At 52.8% G+C, this 24973-nt stretch overlaps 1 protein-coding gene across 3 annotated transcripts in view; it reads left to right on the top strand.

Moving 5' to 3' along the window:
- The window catches only part of PDE4A (phosphodiesterase 4A), a 38867-nt gene extending 15372 nt beyond the window's left edge, over positions 1–23495 (top strand). Inside the window, exons 2-15 of one of the 3 annotated variants that reach the window (XM_044254222.1) lie at positions 8447–8638; positions 9426–9462; positions 9583–9653; positions 10385–10434; positions 10605–10717; positions 14187–14280; positions 15961–16184; positions 17257–17355; positions 17459–17623; positions 17865–17964; positions 18105–18259; positions 18468–18590; positions 19042–19224; positions 22635–23495. In XM_044254222.1, coding sequence (XP_044110157.1) covers positions 8447–8638; positions 9426–9462; positions 9583–9653; positions 10385–10434; positions 10605–10717; positions 14187–14280; positions 15961–16184; positions 17257–17355; positions 17459–17623; positions 17865–17964; positions 18105–18259; positions 18468–18590; positions 19042–19224; positions 22635–23324 — 2296 coding nt within the window. In that variant the 3' untranslated portion in view covers positions 23325–23495. Of the gene's footprint in view, positions 1–8446; positions 8639–8716; positions 8749–9425; positions 9463–9582; positions 9654–10384; positions 10435–10604; positions 10718–12538; positions 12670–14186; positions 14281–15960; positions 16185–17256; positions 17356–17458; positions 17624–17864; positions 17965–18104; positions 18260–18467; positions 18591–19041; positions 19225–22634 lie in introns of those variants that run through there. The other 2 variants (XM_044254224.1, XM_044254223.1) reach the window with 2 other exon arrangements.
- Positions 23496–24973: the final 1478 nt, after the last annotated feature.

The raw sequence follows: 24973 nt of genomic DNA, 5'->3' as shown, positions 1-24973 counted from the left end.
GTGCCTTGGGAAGGAGGACATAGTTTTCAGGCAGGGAGGCCACCAACTCCTTGCCACCCTTCTATGCCTCACTCTCCTCATGGAGCTGGGATGTTAACACACCTCACAGAGTTGGCGGGAGACACAACCGGGCTCATGTTCGTAAAGCACTAGGAGTGTGCCAGGCACATGGCAAAGATTCAGTAAGTAGCTTGTTATTATTGCTTTATACCTACAACGATCTCACCTGGCCCGGGTATAGCAGATGCTCAATAAATGGGCTTTATCATCAAAGGCCCAAGGTCATGATCTAAGAAGATTCCACCTTAAGAGTTTTTTTCTTTCCTTTCCTTTCCTTTTCTTATTTCTTTTCTTCCTTCCTTCCTTTTTCCTTCCTTCCTCCCTCTCTTTCTTTTCTTCTTTATTTCTTTCTTTCTTGTAGGCTGCACACTCAGCTTAGAGCCCAATATAGGGCTCGAACTCACAGCCCTGAGATGAAGACCTGAGCTGATACTGAGTCAGATGCTTAATTGACTGAGCTACCCAGGCATCCCTTACGAGTTTTTGTTTTTGTTTTTTACTTTTAAAAATTAATGTCGAGAAAATTTTACCCTTTTTAGTATATACCGTATGAGGGGTTTTTATTGTGGAAAGTATACATAACATCCAATTACCCATTTTAATCCCTCACGGAGTGTACAATTCAGTGTCATTAAGTACGCGCACAACTACCACTACCGTCTGTCTCCAGAACTTTCTCATCATTTCAGAAGGCAGCTCTGTCCCCATGAAGCACTAACTCCCCACCCTTTGCCAACCCTTGGCTCCCACCATTCTACTTTGTGTCTAGGAATATGACTGCTGTAGGGACCTCTTCACAGTGGAATTTTATAATATTTGCCCTTTTGTGTCGGGCTTATTTCATTTTGCATAATGCTTTCAACTTCATCCATGTGGTGTCATGTGTCAGAATTTCACTTTTTAAGACTGAATACGATTCCATTGGCAACATACGCCACCATCTTCTTTATCTGTTCAACAACTAGTGGACACTTCAGTTGTTTCCAGCTTTTGGCTCTTGTGAATAATGCAATGCTGCTGTGAACGTTGGCTTACAAATACCTGTTTAAGTTTTGCTTTCAATTCTTGAGTATTTAGTATTTCCTTTTTTTTTTTTTAAAGATTTATATATTTTGGGGGCACCTGGGTGGCTCAGTGGTTAAGTGTCGGCCTTTGGCTCAGATCATGATCCCAGGGTCCTAGGATCGAGCCCCGCATCGGGCTCTCTGCTCAGCAGGGAACCTCCTTCTCCCTCTCCCTCTGTCTGCCTCTCTGCCTACTTGTGCTCTCTCTCTATTTCTCTGTCAAACAAATAAAATCTTTAAAAAATAAAAAGATTTTATGTATTTTTATTTTGAGAGAGAGCATGAGCGGGTTTAGGGGCAGAGGGAGAGGGAGAAGCAGGCCCCCCGTGGAGCAGGGAGCCAGATGCAGTGGCTTGATCTCAGGACCCTGGGATCATGACCTGAACTGAAGGCACACGCTTAAGTGACTGAGCCACCCAGGCGCCCCTCCTAAAGATTTTATGTTTAAGTAACCCAATGTGGGGTTCAAACTTATAACCCTGAGATCAAGAGTCGCACGCTCTACTGACTCAGCCAGCCTGGAGACCCTATTTATTATAGTAATGAGTGTGCGCTGCTCTCTCGTTGCACCTTTGATTAGCATTTCCCGAATGATCAATGCTGTCGGGCATCCTCTCCTGTGCTTATTGTCCATCGGTATGCACACATATCTTATTTGTTGTGCTTTGGTTTACTGGACTTTACAAATATTGTGGTTTTCGCACATCAAAGGTTTGTGGTAAGCCTGCGTCAAGCAAGTCTATCAGTGCCGTTTCCCCAACAGCATTTGCTCGCTTCGTGTCTCCATATCACATTTTGGTAATTCTTGCAACATTTCAGACTTTTTCATTCTCATTGTATTTGTTAGGGCAAACTGGGACCAGTGATTAAAATTCACTGAGAGCTCAGATGATGGTTAGCATTTTTTAGCAATCAAGTAGTTTTCTTTTCTTTTTTTTTTTTTTTAAGATTTTATTTATTTATTTGACAGAGAGAGAGAGATCACAAGTAGGCAGAGAGGCTGGCAGAGAGGTGGAAGTAGGCTCCCTGCTGAGCAGAGAGCCCAATGCGGGATTCGATCCCAGGACCCTGAGATCATGACCTGAGCCGAAGGCAGCGGCTTAACCCACTGAGCCACCCAGGCGCCCCTGGAGAAATGTTTAATTTAAGTCCTTTGCCCACTTTTTAACCGGATTGTTTGTTTTTTGTTGTTAAGTTTTAGCTCTTTATATATCCTAGGTATCAATCCCTTATCAGATACATGGTTTGCAAAAATTTTCTCCCGTTCTATGGATTGCCTTTTCACTCTCTGGATAGTGCCTTTTGGTGCCAAAAAAACTGATAATTCTGATGAGGTACAATTTCTTTCCTTCTTCTTTTTTTTTTTTTCTTTTAAGATTTTATTTATTTATTTGACAAAGAGAGAGAAGGCACAAGCAAAGGGAATAGGAGAGGGAGAGGCAGGCTCCCACTGAGCAGGGAGCCGGATGCAGGACTTGATCCCAAGACCCTGGGATCATGACCTGAGCCGAAGGCAGACAGTTAACTGACTGAGCCACCTGGGCACCCCTGTTTTTTGTTGCCTGTGCTTTTGGTGTCATATCCAAGGAATCATTGCCAAGTCCAATGTCATGAAATTCCTAGGAGTTTTTTTTTTTTTTTAAAGATTTTATTATTTGACAGAGAGAGATCACAAGTAGGCGGAGAGGCAGGCAGAGAGAGAAGAGGAAGCAGGATCCCTGCTGAGCAGAGAGCCCAACACAAGGCTCGATCCCGGATCATGACCTGAGCCGAAGGCAGAGGCCTTAACCCATTGAGCCACCCAGGCTCCCCTCCTAGGAGTTTTATACCTTTTAGTTCTTCCATTTAGATCTTTGATCCATTTTGAGTTAATTTTGTATATGATGTGAGGTAAGGATCCAAATTTATCCTTTTCCATGTGAATAAGCAGTTTTCTTAGCTCCATTTGTTCAAAAGACTCACTGTCCTTTTCCCATTGAGTGGTCTTGTTGCCCATACTGATAATCATTTGACAATATATGTGAGGGTTTATTTCTGGGTTCACTCGACTCTGTTGGTCTATAAGTCTGTCTTTATGCCAGTACCACACTGTTTTGATTACCGTAGGTTTGTAGGTTTTAAAATCGGGAAGTGTGAGTCTTCCAACTTTGTTCTTTTTTTTCAAGATTCTCTTTTTTTAAAAAGGAAGAGATAACACGAGCAGGGGAAAGAGAGAGAAGCAGACTCCCCACCAAGCAGGGAGTCCCATGTGGGGCTTAGTCCCAGGACCCTGGGATCACAACCTGAGCCGAAGGCAGACGCTTAACCAACTGAGCCCACCCAGGCGCCCCGTCTTCTCATTCTTTTTTTTTTTTTTTTAACAAGTCTTCTCTTCTTTTTTTTTTTTTTAAGAGAGAGAGAGATCACAAGGAGGCAGAGAGGCAGGCAGAGAGAAGAGAAGCAGGCTTCTTGCTGAGCAGAGAGCCCAATGGGGGCTCAATCCCAGGACCCTGAGATCATGACCTGAGCCAAAGGCAGAGGCTTTAATCCACTGAGCCACCCAGGCACCCCCCCATCTCCTCATTCTTGAATGCAGGATGTCTTTTGATTTATTTGTGCCTTCTTTAATTCCTTCCAGCAACATTTTTGTTTTCCGTGCACTTTTGTCCCGTTGGTTAAGTTCATTCCTAACATCTTATTCATTGTGATGGTATTGTACATGGAATTGTTTTCATAATATTCTTTTTGGATTATTCATTGTTCGTGTACAGAAAGGCAACCGATTTTTGGTGACTTTGTATCATGCGACTTTGCTAAATTCATTTATTAGTCAGTTCTGAGTTTTGACACAGGTAATCCCCACTGCTGGCTTCTTTCTCTTTGCAAAATTCTTTTGAGACTGATTCAAGTCGTTTTTTGTATCAGGAGTTAAAAAGGAAACTGCTGCTTCTTTCTACTTTTGCTGACTCTTCACTTCTGACACCAAACATGTGTGGTTTCCCCACACACACACACACACCAACCAATTCTGCAGTTGTCTATGACATGGACTGGGTGAACTACATTCTGTTTCAATTCTGACACAAGCCGCCCGGAGCTACTACAGATCCCACAGGTGAAGGGCTCAGTCTGGTAAAGCTGCCCCCACTTTAGCTTAAGTCTCAAGTCCAGGGTGTGTCTACATGGGCTTTGGCCCCACCAGCTGTAAGTCAAGGTTATGACAAACCCCCCCCCCCGACAGGTTTGGTTAATTTCCTAGAGCTAGTCACAGAACTTCAGTAAACAGTGCACTTACTAGACCACTGGTTTATTGGAAAAGATACAGCTCGGGAACAGCCAGACGGAAGAGATGCAGAGAGCAAGGTCTTAGGGGAGGGGCCTGGAGCTCCATGCCCTCTCCAGGTACAGCCCCTCCGCGTGCTCAGCAACCCAGAAACTCTCAGGGATGTTGATGGAGGCTTCATTTTTGGGCACAACTCATTAAATCATTGGCTGCTCCATTGGTGACTCACTCAGCCTCCTGGCCCCTTCCCTTCCAGTCCAAGGAGGGGGACTGAAAGCTCTAACCCACTTAATCACATGGTTGCCCATATTCCCCCCCCACCCCGCCCCTGCAAGGAGTCCCCATCCTGAGGCTCTCCAGGTGTCCCCAGCAGATAGTCATCTCTTGGCAGGCAAAGACACTTTTCACTGCAGACATTCCTAGGGGTTTTAGAATTGGGTGACAGGAAACCAGGGCAGAAACCAAATATATATTTTTTATTATTTCACAGTAGTTTAAAAAAAAATTTTTTTTTAAGCAGACTCCACAGGGGTGCCTGGATGGCTCAGTCGTTAAGCGTCTGCCTTCAGCTCAGGTCATGATCCCAGGGTCCTGGGATCGAGCCCCAAGTTGGGCTCCCAGCTCAGCTCGAAGCCTTCTTCTCCCTCTCCCACTCCCCCTGCTTGTGTTCCCTCTCTTGCTGCCTCTCTCTCTGTCAAATAAATAAATAAAATCTTAAGAAGAAAAAAGAACAGTACTGGAAATGTATATTTTCTTCTTAAAAAAATATTTATTTGAGAGAGAGAGAGAGCACAAGTGTTGGGGGGAAGGGGCAGAGGGAGAGGGAGACACAGCGTCTGTGCTGACCAGGGAGCCTGATACGGGGCTCCATCCCAGGACCAGGAGATCGTGACCTGAGCCAAAGTCACTTAACCAACTGAGCCACCGAGGTGCCCCCTCCTTATGATTTTTTTTTTCAAAATATTTATTTATGTATTTGAGAGAAAGAGAGAGAGACAAAGAGAGTACACGCAGGGGGAGAGGGCGAGGGAGAAGCAGACTCCTGGCTGAGCTGGGAGCCAGACATGGGTCTTGATCCCAGGACCTGTAGATCATGACCTGTGCCGAAGGCAGACGCTTAACAATCTGAGCCACCCAGGTGCCCATGATCTTTTTTTTTTTTAAGGTTTATTTATTCATTTGACCCAGAGAGAGAAAGAGCACAAGCAGGGAGACCTGCCGGCAGAGGAGGGAAGCTCTCCGCTGAGCAGGGAGGCTGATGCAGGATTCAATCCCATGACCTGAGCCGAAGGCAGACGCTTAACTGACTGAGCCACCCAGGCGCTCCCATGACTTTCTTATTTTTTATTTTATTTTTAAAAAAATATTTTATTTTTTTATTTGACAGAGAGAGAGATCACAAGTAGGCAGAGATACAAGCAGAGAGAGGGGAAGCAGGCTCCCTTCTGAGCAAAGAGCCGGATACGGGGCTCGATCCCAGAACCCTGGGATCATGACCTGAGCCGAAGGCAGAGGCTTAACCCACTGAGCCACCCAGGCACTCATCCTGTGACTTTCTTAATAACATTTTCTTTTCTCTAGTTTACTTTATTGTAAGACTACAGTATATAATACATATGCAAAATACATGCTAATCTATTGTGCCTGTTATTGGTAAGGTTTCTGGTCAAAAGCAGGCTGTTAGTAGTCAAGTTTTTGGGGTACCAAAAGTTATATGTGCATTTTCAACTTCGCGGTGGGTAGCACCCCAACCCACTTGTTGTTTAAGGGTCTACCGAATTTTACTTATCTTGGATATAAACGCAGGAGTGGGATTTCGGATCACCCCGTAAGTGTACGGTTCATTGCTTAAGAAACTGACCCGCTGCCTTCTAGAGTGGCTAAGCCGCTTCCTGCTGGAGTCTTTCCAGGCACCCCGGATGTTTGAGTTTTAAAAGAAGTTTGAATTTTTGGCTGCTTAAAAGTTCTGATTTCGGGGCGCCTGGGTGGCTCAGTGGGTTAAGCCACTGCCTTCGGCTCAGGTCATGATCCCAGGGTCCTGGGATCAAGTCCCACATCGGGCTCTCTGCTCAGCGGGGAGCCTGCTTCCCTTCCTCTCTCTCTGCCTGCCTCTCTGCCTACTTGTGATCTCTCTCTGTCAAATAAATAAATAAATTCTTTAAAAAAAAAAAAAAGTTCTGATTTCTGGGGCCACTAGGTGGTCCAGTCGGTTAAGCCTCCAACTCTTTGATCTCAGCTCAGGGCTTGATCTTGGGGTCGTGAATTCAAGCCTAGGGTTGGGCTCCACACTGGGCGTGGAGACTACTTAAAAAATAATAATTAAAAAATAATAAAATTTGTGATTTCTTTCCTAAAATTGGACTACCCGGTTGCCCAGGACCCCCAGCATCACCCTGCCTTTGATGTCAGATGCCTGAGTCCTGGAAACATTTGCTTTAATGGTAGGAATGTGCTCGAATGGGGCTTGAGCAGGTAGAGGGCAGCAGCCGACCCGTTTGAATTCTGACCCGTGTTTACACTGGTCACCTGGATGCCCCGAAGGAGGTTGTGTTTGTCCCCATTTTGTAGATGAGGAACTGAAATCCAGCCATTTCTCCCCAGGTCATACCTCTGGGAACTGGCAGAACCAGCATCTCCCTGCCTCCTCCTGAGGATCTCTGTCTTGCCAGTGCCCCCAGGCTGGATCCCATCTTCCTCCCCTCTCTCTGTAGCTGTGTCTCTACAGTCACAGTCACAGTCTGTATCCCCACTCTAGCGCACCAGCTTCTTTGCTAGTCCTCACACTAAAGCCAAATCCTGCCCCAGGGCTTTTGCACTTGCTATTTCCCCACACCCTACCCCCACCCCTGGAGTGTTTTCTCCTACTTCCTGACCAGTGGCCTGCTCCTTCTTATCTTTCAGGCCCCACTCACTTGTCCCCTCCTCAAAGAGGCCTGGCTCAATAAGCAGCTAAAATCACCTCTCCAGTAACTTTCAGTCACCCACCTGGTTTCTAATTCTGTGCGTGGCACAATCCGGTTCATACATTCATTCGTTACATTTTATGGTTTATTAGGTAAACATGTATGGGGTCTACTGTGTGCCAGGCCATCTTCCTGACTTAAGAGATATAACAGTGAACAATGCAGACAAAAATCCTTTCTCTCCAAGGCTTAGTTCTAGAAAGGAAGGCAAATAGTAAAGAAATCAAATATAGAGTAAGTAGTATTTCTTTTTTTTAAGGAAGGGAGATATAAAAATATTGGAGCAGAGATTCAGATCTTAAATGTGTTGGTCAAGTGAGGCCTCCTGAGAAGACAATGTTTAAGCCGAGGCCTGAAGGAGGTAAAGGAGGAGCCACCGGAGATCTGGGCAGGGGAAGCAGCCTGTGCAAAGGCCCTGAGGCTGGAATGTATCTGGAATGTTTAGGAAACAGCAAGGAGGCCATTGTGGCTGGAGTGGAGTGAGTGAGGGGTGGAATGTGGGCCTGTGGGCCACAGGGGGGACTTGGGCTTTTGCTCTAGGGTGAGCTGGGAGCCATAGAAGGATCTGAACAGAAGAAGGATGGGACTTGACACAAGTGTTCAAAGGCTCCCTCTGGCCACAGTGGAGAGGAACAGATTGAGGAGCAAAGACACGAGCCAGGGACCAGGGCAGAGACAAATGTACTGGTCCAGATCCAGGCAAGCACTGAGGCAGGGCTGACCCAAGAGGGGGTGCAAAGTGGACAGATTCTGAATAGACTTGGACCTATATAGAGCCAAGAAGGCCCCCACGCTTTGGGGGTGTGCACTGCGGCCAGGATAACCTGTTTATACTCCAGCCTCCCCATGACATGTCCTTGAGGGACAGAGGATGGTCTGTCTCAGTCACTGCTGGGTTCCCAGCAGCTCTACAGAGCCTGGCTCTCAGAGGCGCTCAGTAGTTTGAGCTCCGCAACTCCCCATCTCTTCTGGGGTATCTGTCTCTCTTTAATGTCTCCTATCTGTCCCTCCCGGCCTCGGCCAGGGATTTCCTTGTACATTCCTTTTCAATGTCATCTCAGCCCCGCTGACCTGTCTTCTTGCCCATCCCCTTACAGCTTTGAGGCAGAGAATGGGCCCTCGCCGTCTCCCGGCCGCAGCCCCCTGGACTCGCAGGCGAGCCCGGGCCTCGTGTTGCATGCTGGGGCCGCCACCAGCCAGCGCCGGGAGTCCTTCCTGTACCGCTCAGACAGCGACTACGACATGTCCCCCAAAACTATGTCCCGGAACTCGTCGGTCACCAGCGAGGCGTGAGCACCCCCTTGTCACCCTCCAGGCCTGCTCCCACATGAGCTGCCCTTGCCAGCAGGGAGTGGGGACACTGCCCAAGCCCCGGGCCACCTCTCCCTTCCAGTGAAAAGTAAACAGCCCCCTTGTCCATAGCAAGGGCTCAGTCCTGCCTACCCACTGGCAGCTGGGGCCTGGCCCCCCCCTTAGCCCTGTCCCTCCAACAAGGAGAAAACTCCATGTGAGCCCCTCCCTGCTGCCATTTCTTCCTACAGACTGCCCACCTTGGCCGAGCCCACTTTTCCTTCTCCCCCACCCCAGGCCTCCCTAAGCCAGCCCCCCTTATCATGACCACCTGTTGAGGTGTGAGCACCCCCAGACCTGCCCAGCCCCCTCCCCTTTCACTGGATCCTCCAGTCCTGGCCCTACCCATCCAGGTACCCGCCTCAGCCCCCTCACCTCCTTCCTGCTCCCCACCCCCTCCTGCCCACTGCTGTCACCAAGCCCAGCCCCGGCAGGGTATTTATGGCTGTCCCCTTTGTCTCTGCACACCCCCTCCCTGCCCACCCACGTGAGCTCCTCTCTCTGACCACCATTTCCTTCAGAACCAGCCCCTGCAGGGTGCCTACCCTTGGCAGGTATAAGTGCCTTCTCCCCTGACCTGTGCGAGCTTCCCCTCCCAGCCCACCAACCTCCCCAGGCCCAACCCACTCTAGCGAGTTGCTTCTCTGGCACCCTAGCCCTTCTCCACCCAGGCCCATAGGTGTCCCGATGCAAGGACTCCTGACCTGCCCCTGTCCTTGATTGCAGGCACGCTGAGGACCTCATTGTGACACCTTTTGCCCAGGTAAGACCCCTCTCCTAAGGAGGGAAGGGGTTCCAACCCTCCCCCACAGTTGGGGATGGTGCCTAGCCCCAGCCGCCTCTCCACGTGGCTCCCTCTTTTCACGGCTGCTCCCTATCCCAGGTGCTGGCCAGTCTCCGGAGTGTTCGCAGCAACTTCTCACTCCTGACCAATGTACCCATTCCCAGCAACAAGTAAGTCAGGGCTGGTCCCCAACGGTCCTGATTGCAAGGCTAACTAACCACACCCGGGTTCAACTCTCAGCTCTGCTGTGTGACCTCAGGCAGGAACTTGATCTCTCTGAGCCTCTGTTCAGGCAACAGCTCCCCCTGAGCCAGTAAACCGTTGCAATTTGAATGCCTAAGACAGAAACTTAAAACTAAAGACCAAGGGGTCCAGACACTTTGGTGGTGAGACCAAGGGTAGCCAGTTACCCTAGGCTTGGGGCCACTGCAGGCCCCGATGCCAAATTCCTGGGCAAATAGCATCTTGTGGTACCTTTGATCCCCCTCCATAAAATGGGAATTTAATAGCGCCTCCATTAGATGTGGCTGTGAGGAGTCTGGAAGATGATACACAGGAAAGTGTGAGAACATTGTTCAGCACTAAAAAGCGGTAGTTATTATGTGGGAACAGGGATGTGGCTGAGAACTGCTGGTCCCTCCAGGAGTTAGGGGAAAGATGCTCAAGGAAGTAGGAACTTTGGAGACAAAGGACCTGTCCCTACCTCTGACCATCTCTGTCACTCCTTTGAGCCCATTTCCTCATTTGTAAAATGGGTCCTTTTGGGGCTCTGTGAGAGGCTGCAGGCTGAGTACATGGGACACAGTGAGCGCTCAGAAAAAGGAAAATGGGCATTATTCATGGAGAGGGGAAGCAGGAATCCGGATGCACAGGCTGATGCTGGAGGTCCATTTCTTTGCAGACGGTCCCCATTGGGCGGCCCAACCCCAGTCTGCAAGGCCACGCTATCAGGTAACAAAGCCCAGGGGGTGGGAAAGGGGCCCTCTTGCTGCTGGAGTGGGGATCCTCTCAGTCGGGGTGGCTGTCTTAACTGTCCTTTCCCAGCACCCCCTCACCTGGTAGACCCCCATCATCACGGGCTGGGGCCTCTGGGTCACCACTTGTACTGCCCCCCTCTCCAGAAGAGACATGTCAGCAACTGGCCCGGGAGACACTGGAGGAGCTGGACTGGTGTCTCGAACAGCTGGAGACCATGCAGACATACCGCTCCGTGAGCGAGATGGCTTCTCACAAGGTGAGCGGACCTGGAGCCCCAGGGCCGGAGCAGCCCCTGGGCGGGGCCTGGGGATAGGGGCCACCCGCTGGGTGGGACCTATAGGCGGGGCATCCTTGGGGGCGGGGCTGGTTTCTGGATAGGGCCAATGAGGTGGGACCATTCCCTGGGCCTGTGGGGTGGGGCTGACTGCTGGGTGGGGAATGGGGCGGGGTCAATCAGTACGTGGGGCCTATGGGGTGGGAGTCCATCCTTAGGCGGGGCCCCTAGTCTGCCTGTTCCGGTGGGTGCTGACTTCTCCCAGGGGTGGGGGAGCCTGGTGTGTGTGGATGGGTATGGGTGTCTGTACACCTGCATGTAGACAACCGTCTCTCTTAAGCGGGGTTCTTATGCTAGAGTCTACAAGTGTGTATGTGCCCGTGAGTCTGTGTGGCTGTCAGTTTGCAGGCTACACATTCTCACCACAAGGTGGGATGGGAGGGGATGTTTTAAGAGGGCACATCAGGAGCGGTATGCAGATGTGTATCTACGAAGGATATATGGGTGTGCACAGACGATTATACTGGGTTGTGTGGGGGCCTGTGCCAGAGGGGGGAGTATGTTTACAAGTGTGAGTTGGCCTAGGAATGAATCTGAGTGTGTATCTCCATGTGTTTGTGACTCTGCGAGCGCATGCAGGGCCACAGGGGAGGGTGCAAGGCTCCCATGCACAGCTGTGCAGATTGTGGACTGCACAACTCCAGAGGAACTCCAGAGGACACCATTCAGAAAGCAGGCAATATGAATGATGTTTCTGTTGTGCAGCATAGTGGTTGCCCTCGTGGGAGGAAGAAGCCTATCAGGAAATGAGTATGCCCGTGGAGGTGTCTGTGTTGGGGGTGGGTGCCTACACCTGTGGGTGGAGGTATGTCTGGGAACATTCAAGTCTGAGGGTGATGGTGTCTCTGAGGGTGTGCTGAGCATCTGAGAGTGTGACTGTCTCTAAATGTAGGTCTTCGGTTGTGTTTCTGCAGTGATGTGAGTGTGAGCATTCCCTCGTGGATTTCTCAGGGTCTGTCTGGTACCCAGGGCCACATGGGTTTTTGTGTCTGTTTGAAAGTGTGTCTGTGGCTATGCTGAGTGTTTGTTAAGTGTGCCAGTATACCTGGGTGTTTGTCCCTAAGTGTGTGTCTCCACATCTGGGTGTGACTCTGTGTTCCTGGAAGTGCTGTGTCTGAAGGTGTCTACCTTCTGTGTGTCCCGCCGTCTACCTGTAAATGTGTTGGACATCAGAGTTGTGACTGTGTGGTATGTGCCTGCATACGGGTTGGTGTGGAAGGTGTGTCTCAGAGTGTTTGTGTGTCTGTGAATGTGTAGAGCATCTGGGTGTGTGTCTTTGTCTCTGGGTATGTCCATGGAGAGGACACGTCCTCTCCAGGGTGTGTGTGCCTCCCTGCCTTCCCTGGCAGCCCCACCTGGATCCTGGCTTAGGCCCGTGGGCTCCGATGCCCCTTTAACGCCCCCCCCACCCCCGGCACCACCTGACGTCGCATGCAGCCTGCCAGTGCTGCAGTGAGAACGCACACGCACACACACAGGCGCACACACGGAGCCAGAGCCTCCAAAGCCACCTCCCGGGACCCTCGCCCTGCCCCCTCATGGGCAGGGGTCCCAGGCCGCCTCCAGCCGCTGCCGCGGGGGGGCCCTTCAGGGCCAGGGGCTGGCAGACCATGTAACCAGGGCTGCTGTCGGGAGCGCGGAGGGGAGGGGAGCCCCCAGCCCTGCTGGGCCGGCCCAGGCCCCTCCGCGGCTCCCCCTTGCACTGCCCACCTGCCCAGAACCCCTCCCCCCACAGTGGCTGTTAACCCCAGGACTCCCCAAGCCCAGCCTCTCTGTGCGGCAGCCCCGAGCGGGGCTAAGATTCCAAGATGCCCTTGGTGGATTTCTTCTGTGAGACCTGCTCCAAGCCGTGGCTGGTGGGCTGGTGGGACCAGGTAGGGGACCTCGGAGTGGAGGGTGGGCAGGAGACTCGGCCCCGGCCCTCCCACCTTGGATCCTACAGCCCCTGGTCTGGGCTGGTGTGTGCCACTGTGCACGTGTGTGGCCTGAACATGAAACCTTGTGACTGTCTGTCTCTGTGTGTGGCCCAGGACTGGGCGGGGAGAGTGGGTGGCTGGGGATGTGGGTCTCTTGCTGGGTGTGACTGTCCGCACTCGCCTGTGTGTGTGTCTGCAGTGGTGTGGGGCTGTCTGACCATATGCTTGTTTGCCTGGGTCATGATGGGGCCCTCTCTGAGATCATATGGCTGTTTGTGGTGGTGTGTGTTGGGATGTGTTTGGGAGACCAGACCTGTGTGATTTTTCTGGGGCATGTGACCCCAAGTATCAGGGACTGCCTTATTGTGTATGCCCCTCAATTCTTGTGGCTGTGGCTGTGTAGAACTGTGTAAGATGGTAGTCTGTGGCTCTCTGTGTGGTTGTGTGACTTTGTGGGTCCATCTTGTGTGTGTATATGTATCTTTCTGTGCAACTGGGGTCTCTGGCAGCACTGGGAGGAGTAAGCGCCCCATCCTGGTGTGGGCTACGTGAGCTCACCCTTCCTGCCAAGCGTCCCTCCTGCCTCTCTGGATGGAGTCTGCTTCTGGTTTGGGGGTGCTTTGGCGGAGCTTGGGGGCGGGGAACCAATGCCCTTTCTCCTCCATGCACAATGTCATAGCAGACGCTTGTGTGAAGTGGCATGGGGGGACCAGGAGGGACTGCCAGGCCTGATTCTGGGTATACTCCGTTCATCTGTGCATGTGCCCACCCCTCTGAGGTTAGGGAAGAGGGGCTGTGATGGGAAACCCCCTCCCCTGGGTGACCGAACAAGGTTTCCTCAGCTCAGTATTCTCCCCTGCCCTGCCAAACCTTCTCTTCACCCAGAACTTGCATTCTCTCCTGTGAAGGAGAGATTGTATTCTCTCCTTCCAAACTGGGTTTGGAGCTGGGGGCCAGGACGCCTTGGGAGTGGGGTCCATATCTGGGAAGACTTGGGCCAGGGGGGCTCTGGGAAAGCAGGGGTTAAGGGTCCTCAGGCCTGCCCCCCTTTCCCCCAGCTCTGCAGCTGGTTGGAGGGGGAGTTGCTAAGGAGACTCCCATCACCATGGCGACGGGATTCTCCTGACACCCCATTGGCCACTGTTAGGCAGGAGCCCCTCCCTTCCACAGGTGCCCCTCTGGCTCCTCCTTTTGGGCTGGAGGAGTAGGAAGTCTGGGGAGGGGTGCCCCCCTTCCTCAGGAAGGGAGGGGCATGCTGAGTCCCGACTTCCCGACCTGAGTCCCCATCCAGACCCGGAGGAGAGGAAGGGCTGACCCCCTCCCCTCCAGCAGCTTGCTGAGGGCTCTCTTGGCTGAGCAAAGTAGTAGGAGGGGCTCATGGGATCTTCAGAAGTTTCTTGGGAGGGGCTGACCTCCCCCACCCTCTGATGCCCTGTCTCCCCATCATTCCTTCCTTCTTGCCTCCTTCACCTTAGTTCAAGAGGATGTTAAACCGTGAACTCACACACCTGTCAGAGATGAGCAGGTCAGGAAACCAGGTCTCTGAGTACATCTCCACCACATTCCTGGGTGAGTGAAGGGTAGCACTTTGTGGGGACTCTGCACGCCTGGACTGGAGGGGGCTGCCCCAGACCACAGGTCTAATTGGTGACATTTGCCCCAGGGACCCTGGCTCCTGACTTCCCAAAGATCAGGGTTATCACTCTCAAGAGTTCCCATACTCTCGATGCCCCCAAACGCGGAGGGATGTCGACTTTCTAGAACCTCCACATTAAAAAATTTCTCCAAGCAGAAAAGACCCTCCAAACTCAGTGGAACCGCAATGGAACTCTCAAACTCAAGACCCCAAGAATCCCACAAACTCAAATAGAATTTTTTTTTTTTTAGATTTTATTTATTTGACAGAGATAGAACACAAGTAGGCAGAGAGGCAGGCAAAGAGAAAGAGAGGGAAGCAGGCTCCCTGCTGAGCAGAGAGCTAGATGCGGTTGTGGGGCTAGATCCCAGGACCCTGAGATCGTGACCTAAGCCGAAGGCAGCAGCTTACCCCACTGAGCCACCCAGGTGCCCCTCAAATAGAATTCTTAAACTTCAAATGCCACCAGGCTGAAAGGCCTCCCCGAATTCAGTAGCATATCCCAATTCGGATTCCCCCCCCCCCACGAATTCAGGAGATCCCACAAACCTAAGAGAGATGCTCACCTTCAGTAGGGTTCCCAAACTTAAGGGAGCTGGTGTCCTTAAGAGTCCAGAAGAGAACCCCCAAACTTTCCAAAAACACTCCAAGCTGAAAAGTCTCCCAAATTCAGGAGAATCGCCCAACTTAGTATGACCCTCAAATTCAGTAGACTCCTGCGAACTTTCCATACCGGATACGGTGATACAGAATACCTCAAATTCATTAGAACCCTCAAGCCCAGGGGGACCTCCAAGTCGTCCGAATCGCTGAACCCAAGAGCCCAAGCTGAGGCCGTCCCCCACAATCTCAGGATAATTTCACCCTCTCAATTTATCGCCAAAGGTTTCCAAATTCTGGAGAACCGTCCTGCACCGAGCTCAAGAGAAGTGTTCGGAGTTTCAAAGGCTCCCGCCAATGGGGGTGTGGCCGTGCCGAGTTCTGACATCCAGCCAATGGGAACACGGCATGCAAATAAGCCCTATTAGGCCCCGTTATGGAGTGGCAGGGCCCCAGGTCACAATGGGTGGCCCCGGCTTGACTCTGGAAGCCCTTGAAAGCTCAGGAAGAGGGCTCCTGGGGCTGGCCCCCAGGTGGCTGGTGTCAAAGGGGTGGGCTGGTGGGAGGGTTCATGGAGCCAGAGGCTACCCTTCCCTCCCGCCTCACCCTGCTCTCCACTCCCACCAGCACTCTTAGTCACCACGGAGGTGTCCCCCCAGTCCAAGAAGTTTCCCTGCCTATACAGGGCAGGCAGCGACTCTCTCTAGCACCCCCACCCCCCTTCCTGACTTCCCATGCCACCCCCCTGCCAAACCTGGCAATCAGACTGGAGCCACCCCATAGCTCCAGGCCAGCCTCAGGGTCCCCACTCCAGCCCACTACGTCCCAGAAGAATTCCTACTTTCCTTCTGGTTTCCAGTCTATAAGTAACCAACAGCATGACACCCTGAAGGGGTCTGCCCTCCAGAGTGAGCCTTCCCAGGGTGCAGTGGGGAGCAGGGGAGGGGAACTGAGGGCCAGATGAGGGCATCTCTGTGGGTTGCTCATGCTTGTCTGGCCTCCGTCTTCCGCAGACAAGCAGAATGAAGTGGAGATCTCATCGCCCACAATGAAGGATCGAGAAAAACAGCCAGCCCCACGGCAGAGACCCTCCCAGCAGCCCCCGCCCCCAGGGCCACAGTTCCAGCCTATGTCTCAGATCACAGGGGTGAAGAAGTTGAGACACAGCAGCAGCCTGAATGACTCCAGCATCCCCCGCTTTGGGGTAAAGACCGACCAAGAGGAGCTCCTGGCCCAAGTGAGTGGCGATTTCGCAGGGGCTGGACCAGAAAGGGACAGGTGTCTGCTGGGGCCCAGCCAAGGACTGGGCATTGGGCCAGTCTGAAATGAGGATTCAGGTATACTGGGGTTATGAGACTCTCAGGAGAGAGGGAATAAAGGAAGCAGGATAGGACGGAGCTGAGTCGGGAGGTGGCGTGAGCTCGAGCATGGCCTCTCAGCCCGACCCCTCAAAAGAGCTCCGGAGTGTGAACATCACCACCGAGTTGAGCCCACGTTGAGGCAAGAGTATCCCTGTGTCAGTCATTGTCTGTGGGCCGCCCCCAGAGTGGACAGCGTCACCTCCTCTGTGTAGCTCCCGTAGGGGCAAGAAGAGCAGTTTCCTGGAGAACAGAGCGGTGTGAGTCTTGGTAGGCCACAGTCCTAGCAGGTGGGGGATGGGTGCACCCATCAGTGAAGGGGGTCTGGCCAGAACCCCCATAGCACCCACTACTGGCCAGACCTGGGTTCAGCCCCTGGCTCTTCCATGTGGGAGCCCTCCTGGCTCCCACATGGGTTTGTACAATATTTATTGAGCACCTACTGTGTGCTGGCACTGTTTGGGGGTTCTGGGGAGACATGGAAAACTTGCCCGTTCCCTTCCCCCTGGCGCTGATGAGCAGTTTAGCTCAGAAGTGAAACTGCACTCTGGGGTCAGCCTAGCTGAGATCACATTTCAGCTTGGCCCCTCATGAGATACAAGGTCTTGGGGAAATCTCATCACTCCTCTGGGCTTTGGTTCTCAAAGCAACCAAACGAGATCAAGCACTCCGAGTCATGCTCGGCAGATAATAATCAGGGCACAGTGGCTGTGGTTGTGTTGTATCTTAGGGCCCCTCGGGTAAGTTCCCAGCCGCTGAGCACGCGCCCCGCCCCCCACCACTGCCCCCTGGGTGAACAATAAGGGTGCTGCCTTCAGACCAGAGCTCTGGATTGCTAGGGAAGAGCAGAGAGGGGTGAAGGTCAACCACGAAGAACTTCTGACCTAAGTGGGTAGGGGCTTTGCCCTGGGTCTTGAGGACTCCTGACCTCTGGCATCCCAACTCGGTCAGGAACTGGAGAACCTGAACAAGTGGGGCCTGAACATCTTTTGCGTGTCGGAATATGCGGGCGGCCGCTCCCTCAGCTGCATCATGTACACGATATTTCAGGTAGGGCGGGCCGAGTGGGTCAGGGTGCGAGGGAGGGGCGCAGCGTGGAGAGCGGAGAGCCCGCGGGACTCACTGCCCCCCCCCACCCCCGTTCCTACCCCAGGAGCGGGACTTGCTAAAGAAGTTTCGCATCCCAGTGGACACCATGGTGACTTACATGCTGACCCTGGAGGACCACTACCACCCCGATGTGGCCTACCACAACAGCCTGCACGCGGCTGATGTGCTGCAGTCCACACACGTGCTGCTGGCCACGCCCGCGCTCGATGTGAGCCCCCCCCCGCGCACCCCCAAACCCCCATCTCTCTCATTGCCCACCTGCCAACTCCCGTTGGTCTCTCTGCCCCTGGGTCTCTGACCTCCGTTCCTCTCCGATCCTGTTCCTCTTTCTGATCCTTATCTCTCTCTCCTGACCCCCTTCTTTTGTGACACTCCCATCTCTCTCTTATCTCTCCGACCCCCCCATCTTTCTCACCCATCTCTCTCCGACCCTGACTCTCTGCCCCTAGGCTGTGTTCACGGACCTGGAGATTCTTGCCGCCCTCTTTGCAGCTGCCATTCATGACGTGGACCACCCTGGGGTCTCCAACCAGTTCCTCATCAACACCAGTGAGTGGCCCCCCCACGGGGGCGGGGCCTGCCGGGTCAGAGGCGGGGCCTGCCCTGTCAGAGGCGGGACCTGCTGGGTAGGGGAGGGCCCGGGTTGGCTTCTGCGCTCCTCTGACCCCCTGCCTGGGCCTGGGCCGCAGATTCGGAGCTGGCGCTCATGTACAACGACGAGTCGGTGCTGGAGAACCACCACCTGGCCGTGGGCTTCAAGCTGCTGCAGGAAGATAACTGCGACATCTTCCAGAATCTCAGCAAGCGCCAGCGGCAGAGCCTGCGCAAGATGGTCATCGACATGGTGGGCGGGGCCGGGGCGGGGACCGGACAGGAAAGATCGCCTCTGAGGCTTGGGGAGAGCTGCAGGGTCTGAGTCCAGGACGGGAAGCCCCGGGAGCGGGAGCGGCGTCCCTGTGGGGGCTGGGAACAGGTTGTGCCAAGCGCAGGTGAGGTCCAGGCAGCCCCGGGCAGGGCTTCAGCGGCCCCTGTGATGCCCCCCTCACCCGCAGGTGCTGGCCACGGACATGTCCAAACACATGACCCTCCTGGCTGACCTGAAGACCATGGTGGAGACCAAGAAAGTGACCAGCTCGGGTGTCCTCCTGCTGGACAACTACTCCGACCGCATCCAGGTGCCCCCTCGCCCGCCATAGAAGGAGACTAGAGCTTCTCTAGACTTCTCTAGACTAGACTTCTCTCCCCTTTGGGTCTGGATGGTTCCCCTCCCTCACTCAGCCTCCAGCTCCCATGCTGCCCATCTTCCTGTCTCTTTTTTTTTCTCTCTCCCTCTCATCTCTATCCCAGCCTCTGTCTCCTGCCATCCCTCATTTCTTCTTCTGTTCCATCAACCCTTTCCTGTCCCCTCTGCCTCCCCCAACACCGCCTTCTCTCCTCTCCCCCCACCCATCTCTTTCTTTTCTCTCCCTCTCTCTTCCTCTCCCCTCTCCTCCCCATTTCCCTTCCCTCTCCATATCCCCACTACCCCTTCTCCTCATTCTCCCCATAAAGGGGGAGGTAAGGAAGCATGAGGCGTCCCACCCTGGGACAGGGGCACGGCCTCTGAAGGTCCCCTACCTCGTGCAGGTCCTTCGCAACATGGTGCACTGTGCGGACCTCAGCAACCCCACCAAACCACTGGAGCTGTACCGACAGTGGACGGACCGCATCATGGCTGAGTTCTTCCAGCAGGGCGACCGGGAGCGGGAGCGGGGCATGGAGATCAGCCCTATGTGTGACAAGCACACAGCCTCGGTGGAGAAGTCTCAGGTACAGTGTTGCGGCCCCGGTGGAAGGTAGCAGGGCGGCCCTCCCCATCCCACGCTGGCCTGGAGCCCAGAGAAGTCCAGGCGCTCCTGACCTGCCCCTCCACAAAGTCAAGTTTTTCTGTTTTTGGTTTTTTAGGTTTTTTTTTCCTCTTTTCTATCTTGATGGGAAATTTGCAACATTTTCTCTCCTCCAGAACAACCAAACTGAGCCTCTGGACTCAACGTGTGTAGACCGGAGTCAAACAAGTTCTAACTCATTTGTAGCCACCAAATAGCTAATAATAATACTTACCCAGCTCTTAGTTACAGACCTTATGTCCATACAGCCTCTCACTTTCCCTGTAACCACTATCTTGTCCTTGATTTTTGGTGGATTTTTTTTTAAGATTTTATTTTTTTTGACAGATCACAAGTAGGCAGAGAGGCAGACGGTTGTGGGAGAAGCAGGCTCCCTGCTGAGCAGAGAGCCTGATGCAGGACTCGATCCCAGGCCCTGGGATCATGACCTGAGCTGAAGGCAGAGGCTTAACTCACTGAGCCACCCAGGCGCCCCTGGTGGATTTTTTTTTTTTTTTTTAAGATTATTTACTTATTTGTTTGAAAAAGCAGGAGTGGTAGGGTGGGGGGAAGGGCAAAGGGGGAAGGAGAAGCAGCCTCCCCATGGGCAGGGAGCCAGATGCAGAGGCTTGATCCCAGGACCCTGGGATTATGACCTGGACCGAAGGCAGATGCTTTCCCTTGATTTGGGGTGGATTTTGAAATGAAATGCAGTGACTCGTCATCGTGTGCTTATTTAACTTAACAAGAGGTACAGAAACACAATCTTGTTTGTAAAGTGTGAACAAGAAAGAGTCTCACCCTCCCCACTTTCATTCTCCTCCCCGGTGAGACCTATTTTTTCCCTGCTTCACTGTGCCTGCCTTTCCAGACCAGAGTTACCCAGCGTTGGCACTGTTGACATTTGGGGCCAGATCATTCTCTGTCACAGTGGCCGCCCTGGGCTTTGGAAGATGTAGAGCAGCATCTCTGGCCTCCACTCTCCCCTTCCAGTGATAACAACCTATTTCTGGACACTTCCAAATGTCCCCCGAGCGTGTTGATCACCCCATCCTCCAACGCCTGGCAAAGCCAGTTTCATACATTCTATTATGTAGTTATGGTTACAGACAACTTAATAGTTCATGGGTTTTGCTTTTTTAAAAAAAATAAGAATTTTATGAATATATATCTGTTTTTATACAGCTTGCCTTTTCTCCCAAACAGTGCTTGGAGATCTGTCCAAGTGTTTCCACATAGAGTTAGCCTGTCCTTTTTTTTTTTTTAAGATTTTATTTATTTATTTGACAGACAGAGATCACAAGTAGGCAGAGAGGCAGACAGAGAGAATGAGAAAGCAGGCTCCCTGCTGAGCAGAGAGCCCAATGTGGGGCTCGATCCCAGGACCCTGGGATCATGACCTGAGCCGAAGGCAGAGGCTTTAACCCACTGAGCCACCCAGGCGCCCCAGCCTGTCCTTTTTGACTGTTGTATAGTATTCTCAAAGGTATAGAGAGCTAATGGTTTCTGGAGAGACTTGGTTTTTCTCCATGGCTGATCATTTAGGTGTTGACGGGTTACAAATTAACAGTGACTCAAACAAGGTAGACCTTCAGATTTATTTCCTCTTATGTAAAAAAGCCTAGAGAAATAATATCACTCCCTTTGAAATGGTCAGGCATCTAAGAGAATTCCCTTCTATCATCCAAAGCCTCAGGCCTCTGTCCCAAGAAATGCCTCTTATGATCACAGATGCTGTTGAAGCTTTAGGGATTTTGGCTACATAGCAGGGAAGAAAGGTTTCTGCCAGTTGAGGCAGCACCCCCTGTTCCCACCCCAGCTCCAATCTTCCATCCACCTGTGGTCACATTGCCACCATCTCTCTTTTGCAAAGGAGGCTGGGAAATGTAGTTTTCAGCTGTGTGAGGGAAGCATTGCCTCCACCAGGAAAAACCAAGATTCTGTTATTTTTTTTTTTTAAAGATTTTATTTATTTATTTGAGAGAGAGAGAGACAGTGAGAGAGAGCACGAGCGAGGAGAAGGTCAGAGAGCGAAGCAGACTCCCCATGGAGCTGGGAGCCCGATGCGGGACTCGATCCCGGGACTCCAGGATCACGCCCTGAGCCGAAGGCAGTCATCCAACCAACTGAGCCACCCAGGCGTCCCCAAGATTCTGTTATTAAGAAGGAGGGAAGAGGGACAGCTAGGTCGCTCAGTCAGTTAGGTGTCTTTCTTTGGCTCAGGTTATGATCCCAGGGTCCTGAGATCAAATCCCATTTCGGGCTCCTTGTTCAGCAGGAGCCTGCTTCTTCCTCTACCTGCTGTTCCCTCTGCTTGTGCTCGCACTCTCCCTGACAAATAAATAAGTAAAACATTTTTTCAAAAGCTTAAAAAAAATAAGGAGGAGGGAAGATACTATCAGAGTGGGTTAGCCAGTCTTCTGCTGTGGGGTTATTTCTAGTTTTTCTTTGTTGCAAAAGAAAAATGTTATTAGGGACACCTGGGCGGCTCAGTTGGTTAAGCCGCTGCCTTTGGCTCAGGTCATGATCCCAAGGTCCTATGATCGAGTCCCGCATCGGGCTCCTTGCTCGGCAGGGAGCCTGCTTCTCTCCCTGCCTCTGCCTGCCTCTCTGCCTGCTTGTGTGTACTCTCTCTCTTTATCTCTGGCAAATAAATAAAATACTTTTTAAAAATGTTATTAATATCTGAGGTTTACCACAATTTTTTTTTAAAAGATTTTATTTATTTATTTGACAGAGAGAGATCACAGGCAGGCAGAGAGGCGGGCAGAGGGGGAAGGGGAAGCAGGTGCCCCGCTGAGCAGAGAGCCCTACTCATGCTTGATCTCAGGACCCTGAGATCACAGCCTGGGCCAAAGGCAGAGGCTTAACCCACTGAGCCACCCAGGTGCCCCAAACACAATTTTTTTTTTTTAAGATTTTATTTATATATTTGACAGACAGAGATGAGAAGCAGGCAGAGAGAGGAGGAAGCAGGCTCCCTGCTGAGCAGAGAGCCCAATGTGGGGCTCGATCCCAGAACCCTGGGATCACAACCTGAGCCGAAGGCAGAGGCTTTAACCCACTGAGCCACCCAGGCGCCCTAACCACAATTTTTTAAAACTAATTGCCGATTGACAGATATATGGATATGGACAAATCTATGGATATATGTTTCAGTATTTGCAAAAATGTCCTATGTAGAGATTTTTTTTTTCTTACCCATGCAAGAGTTTTTCCAGGGTGGATCCTGAGAAGCAAGGTTGCAAAATTAACGGCCATCAGCCTCTTTTGAATTTTGCTAGATCCCACAGCGTGGCAGGACAGTCTGCACCAGCGGGCGCCCAGTTTGTGCCTTTCTCCCTTCTCTCCCAGGTGGGTTTCATTGACTATATTGTACACCCGCTGTGGGAGACGTGGGCAGACCTGGTCCACCCAGATGCCCAGGAGATCCTGGACACGTTGGAGGACAATCGGGACTGGTACTACAGCGCCATTCGGCAGAGCCCTTCCCCGCCACCTGACGAGGAGCCCAGAGGGCCAGGCCACCCACCCCCACCGGACAAGTTCCAGTTTGAGCTGACTCTGGAGGAGGAAGAGGAAGAGGAGGTGTCTACCGCCCCAGGTGCATTTGAAGTGCGGGACTTGACCATGGCTCAGGATCCATCCCTGGCTGAGGAACCGTGGGAGGTGGATGGCCACGTCCTGCCCACAGAGGTGAAGGTAGAGGAACCTGGCGTCACACAGCAAGGCGACACAGCACATAGTGTGGCTACGGGCGAGGACGGGGCCATGTTCCCAGACGCATCCGTGGAGGCTGGGGGCCGCAGCAGCCCCCTGGCCCTGTCCACTGAGAGCCCCCCTCTGCCTTCCTTGAGGACCCCGCCCTCTCCAGAGGAAGCCCCGGGCCTCCAGGGCCTCCCCTCCGTGGCGGCCGAGGTGGGGGCCCAAAAAGAGCACCAGGCTGCCAAGAGGGCATGCAGTGCCTGCACGGGAACATCTGGCGAGGAGCCCACCCCACTCCCAGCTCCTGGTGGGTGGGGGTCAGCTGGAGGTCCTACCTGAGCCCCAGCCCCTCCGTCCTATTGCTCTCCCCGCCTCCCTCCACCACCACCACCGCCCGACCACCTCCTCCACTGCCTCAAAGACTCTTGGGCCTCCTGAGAAAAAAGAAAACAGAAAAGTGGGGTTTTTTCTCTTTTCTTTTTTTCCTCTTTCCCCCCACCCCCACCCACGGGGCCTCTTTTTGGAGGTGGGGGCTGGGGAACAAGGGGCGGAGGTCCCGGAAGGGATTTTATTTTTGGAATTTTAATTGTTACATTTTTAGAAAAAGAAAAAAAAAAAAAAACCAGGATAAAACACAGCCACTGTAGACGCTCCTGTTCCGGACTAAACCCCTCGTGTCCCCCCTGCCCGCCTCCCCTCCTGTGCCTCCCCCCAGGTCCCAGGCTCAGTCTTCCTGCCTCCTAAGGCTCCCCACCTGGGCCCAAGCAGGCATCAGGCATCGCACCTCCCTCCCTCCCTCGGGGCTTTTCCTCTGAATTTTGGAGGGTCTCTGAAACCCAACCGGGAATAGCCATTCTGGGCGGGGGCTCTGGGGGGGCTGTCTCCGGGGTGACCCCAGCTCCAGCCCCTGTCTGGCTCACTGCCCACCCCCCCTCCCCAGAAGTCTTCCGCCTCATTTTGCACAAACCTGGCAATACTAACTTCGGGGACAGGGACGGGGACAGAGGAGCTGTGTGCTATCAGATGTAGCGGAGAGGAGGTGTCGGAGAGACATTCATACCACTAACCCGGGGTCTGAGGTTCGAGGAGGGCCTTATTCCCCCTCCGCTTGCCATCCCCTTGCCCTTCCATTTTGGGTTCTGTTTGAATTTTCTCCATTTGGGGGGAGAGGGCTCTGAACCACACCCCTCCTTCCAGCTGCTTCTCCTCTTGTTTCTGCCTTAATGATTCCCGTGGCCCTAGGAGAGGGGTTTGCAGTGGCTCGCACCTGCACCTCGGGTGGGGTGGGGCCAGGGCCAGAGCCCCCATCCTGGGCACCCCCCCTTGCGCCCTGCATCCTCCTGACCCCCTTCATGACCCTTTGCCCTAGGAGGAAGCAATAACAGTGTACACCCACATCCCCTTTCGGGGCAGCCCTTTCCCACCCTGGCACCAACCAAAGTTATTTCTCCTTTGCCCCCATCTGGCCACGCCTCCCCCTCACTCCTTAGCTATTCCTGGAGCAATATGACAGACAGATGCAAGGCCATTTTTCTCCAAGCCATGGGGGACTGTTTGGAAGGAAAGACCACCCCCCCTTCCCCCTCCTTTATGCCCTTCGCCCTGTTCTGCAGCCGGGCGAGGCGGGGCCTCTCTCTCACTCCCGCACCCCCAATTCTGAGCACACGGTACTGTAGCCCCCAGCTGCCCGCAGCCTTCCATCTGTCCGTCCGTCCCGGTGGGGAGTACCACCCACTCCCACCCCCATGATGCTGTACAGGGTTCATTTTTGTAGCGACATTAGTTTCTGTCCCCCACCAGTGACTGGAGTGGGACTTCTTTATGGTTTTCTTTTCTTTTCTTTTCTCTCTCTCTCTTTTTTTTTTCTTTTTGTACATATTGTATGGTTGGTTTGTAAATTATTCTACAGAGGCAAAAAGGGAAAATAAACTTGCCCTTCCCCCAGCTGACCCCGGTCAGGGGAAGGAGGGGTGGGGTCTCCCAGAGAG

This window comes from Neovison vison, chromosome 6 (genome assembly GCF_020171115.1).
Source record: "Neovison vison isolate M4711 chromosome 6, ASM_NN_V1, whole genome shotgun sequence".
Lineage (NCBI taxonomy): Eukaryota > Metazoa > Chordata > Mammalia > Carnivora > Mustelidae > Neogale > Neogale vison.
Note: the sequence above shows the minus strand (reverse complement) of the source record. Positions and strands in the feature narration are given on the sequence as shown.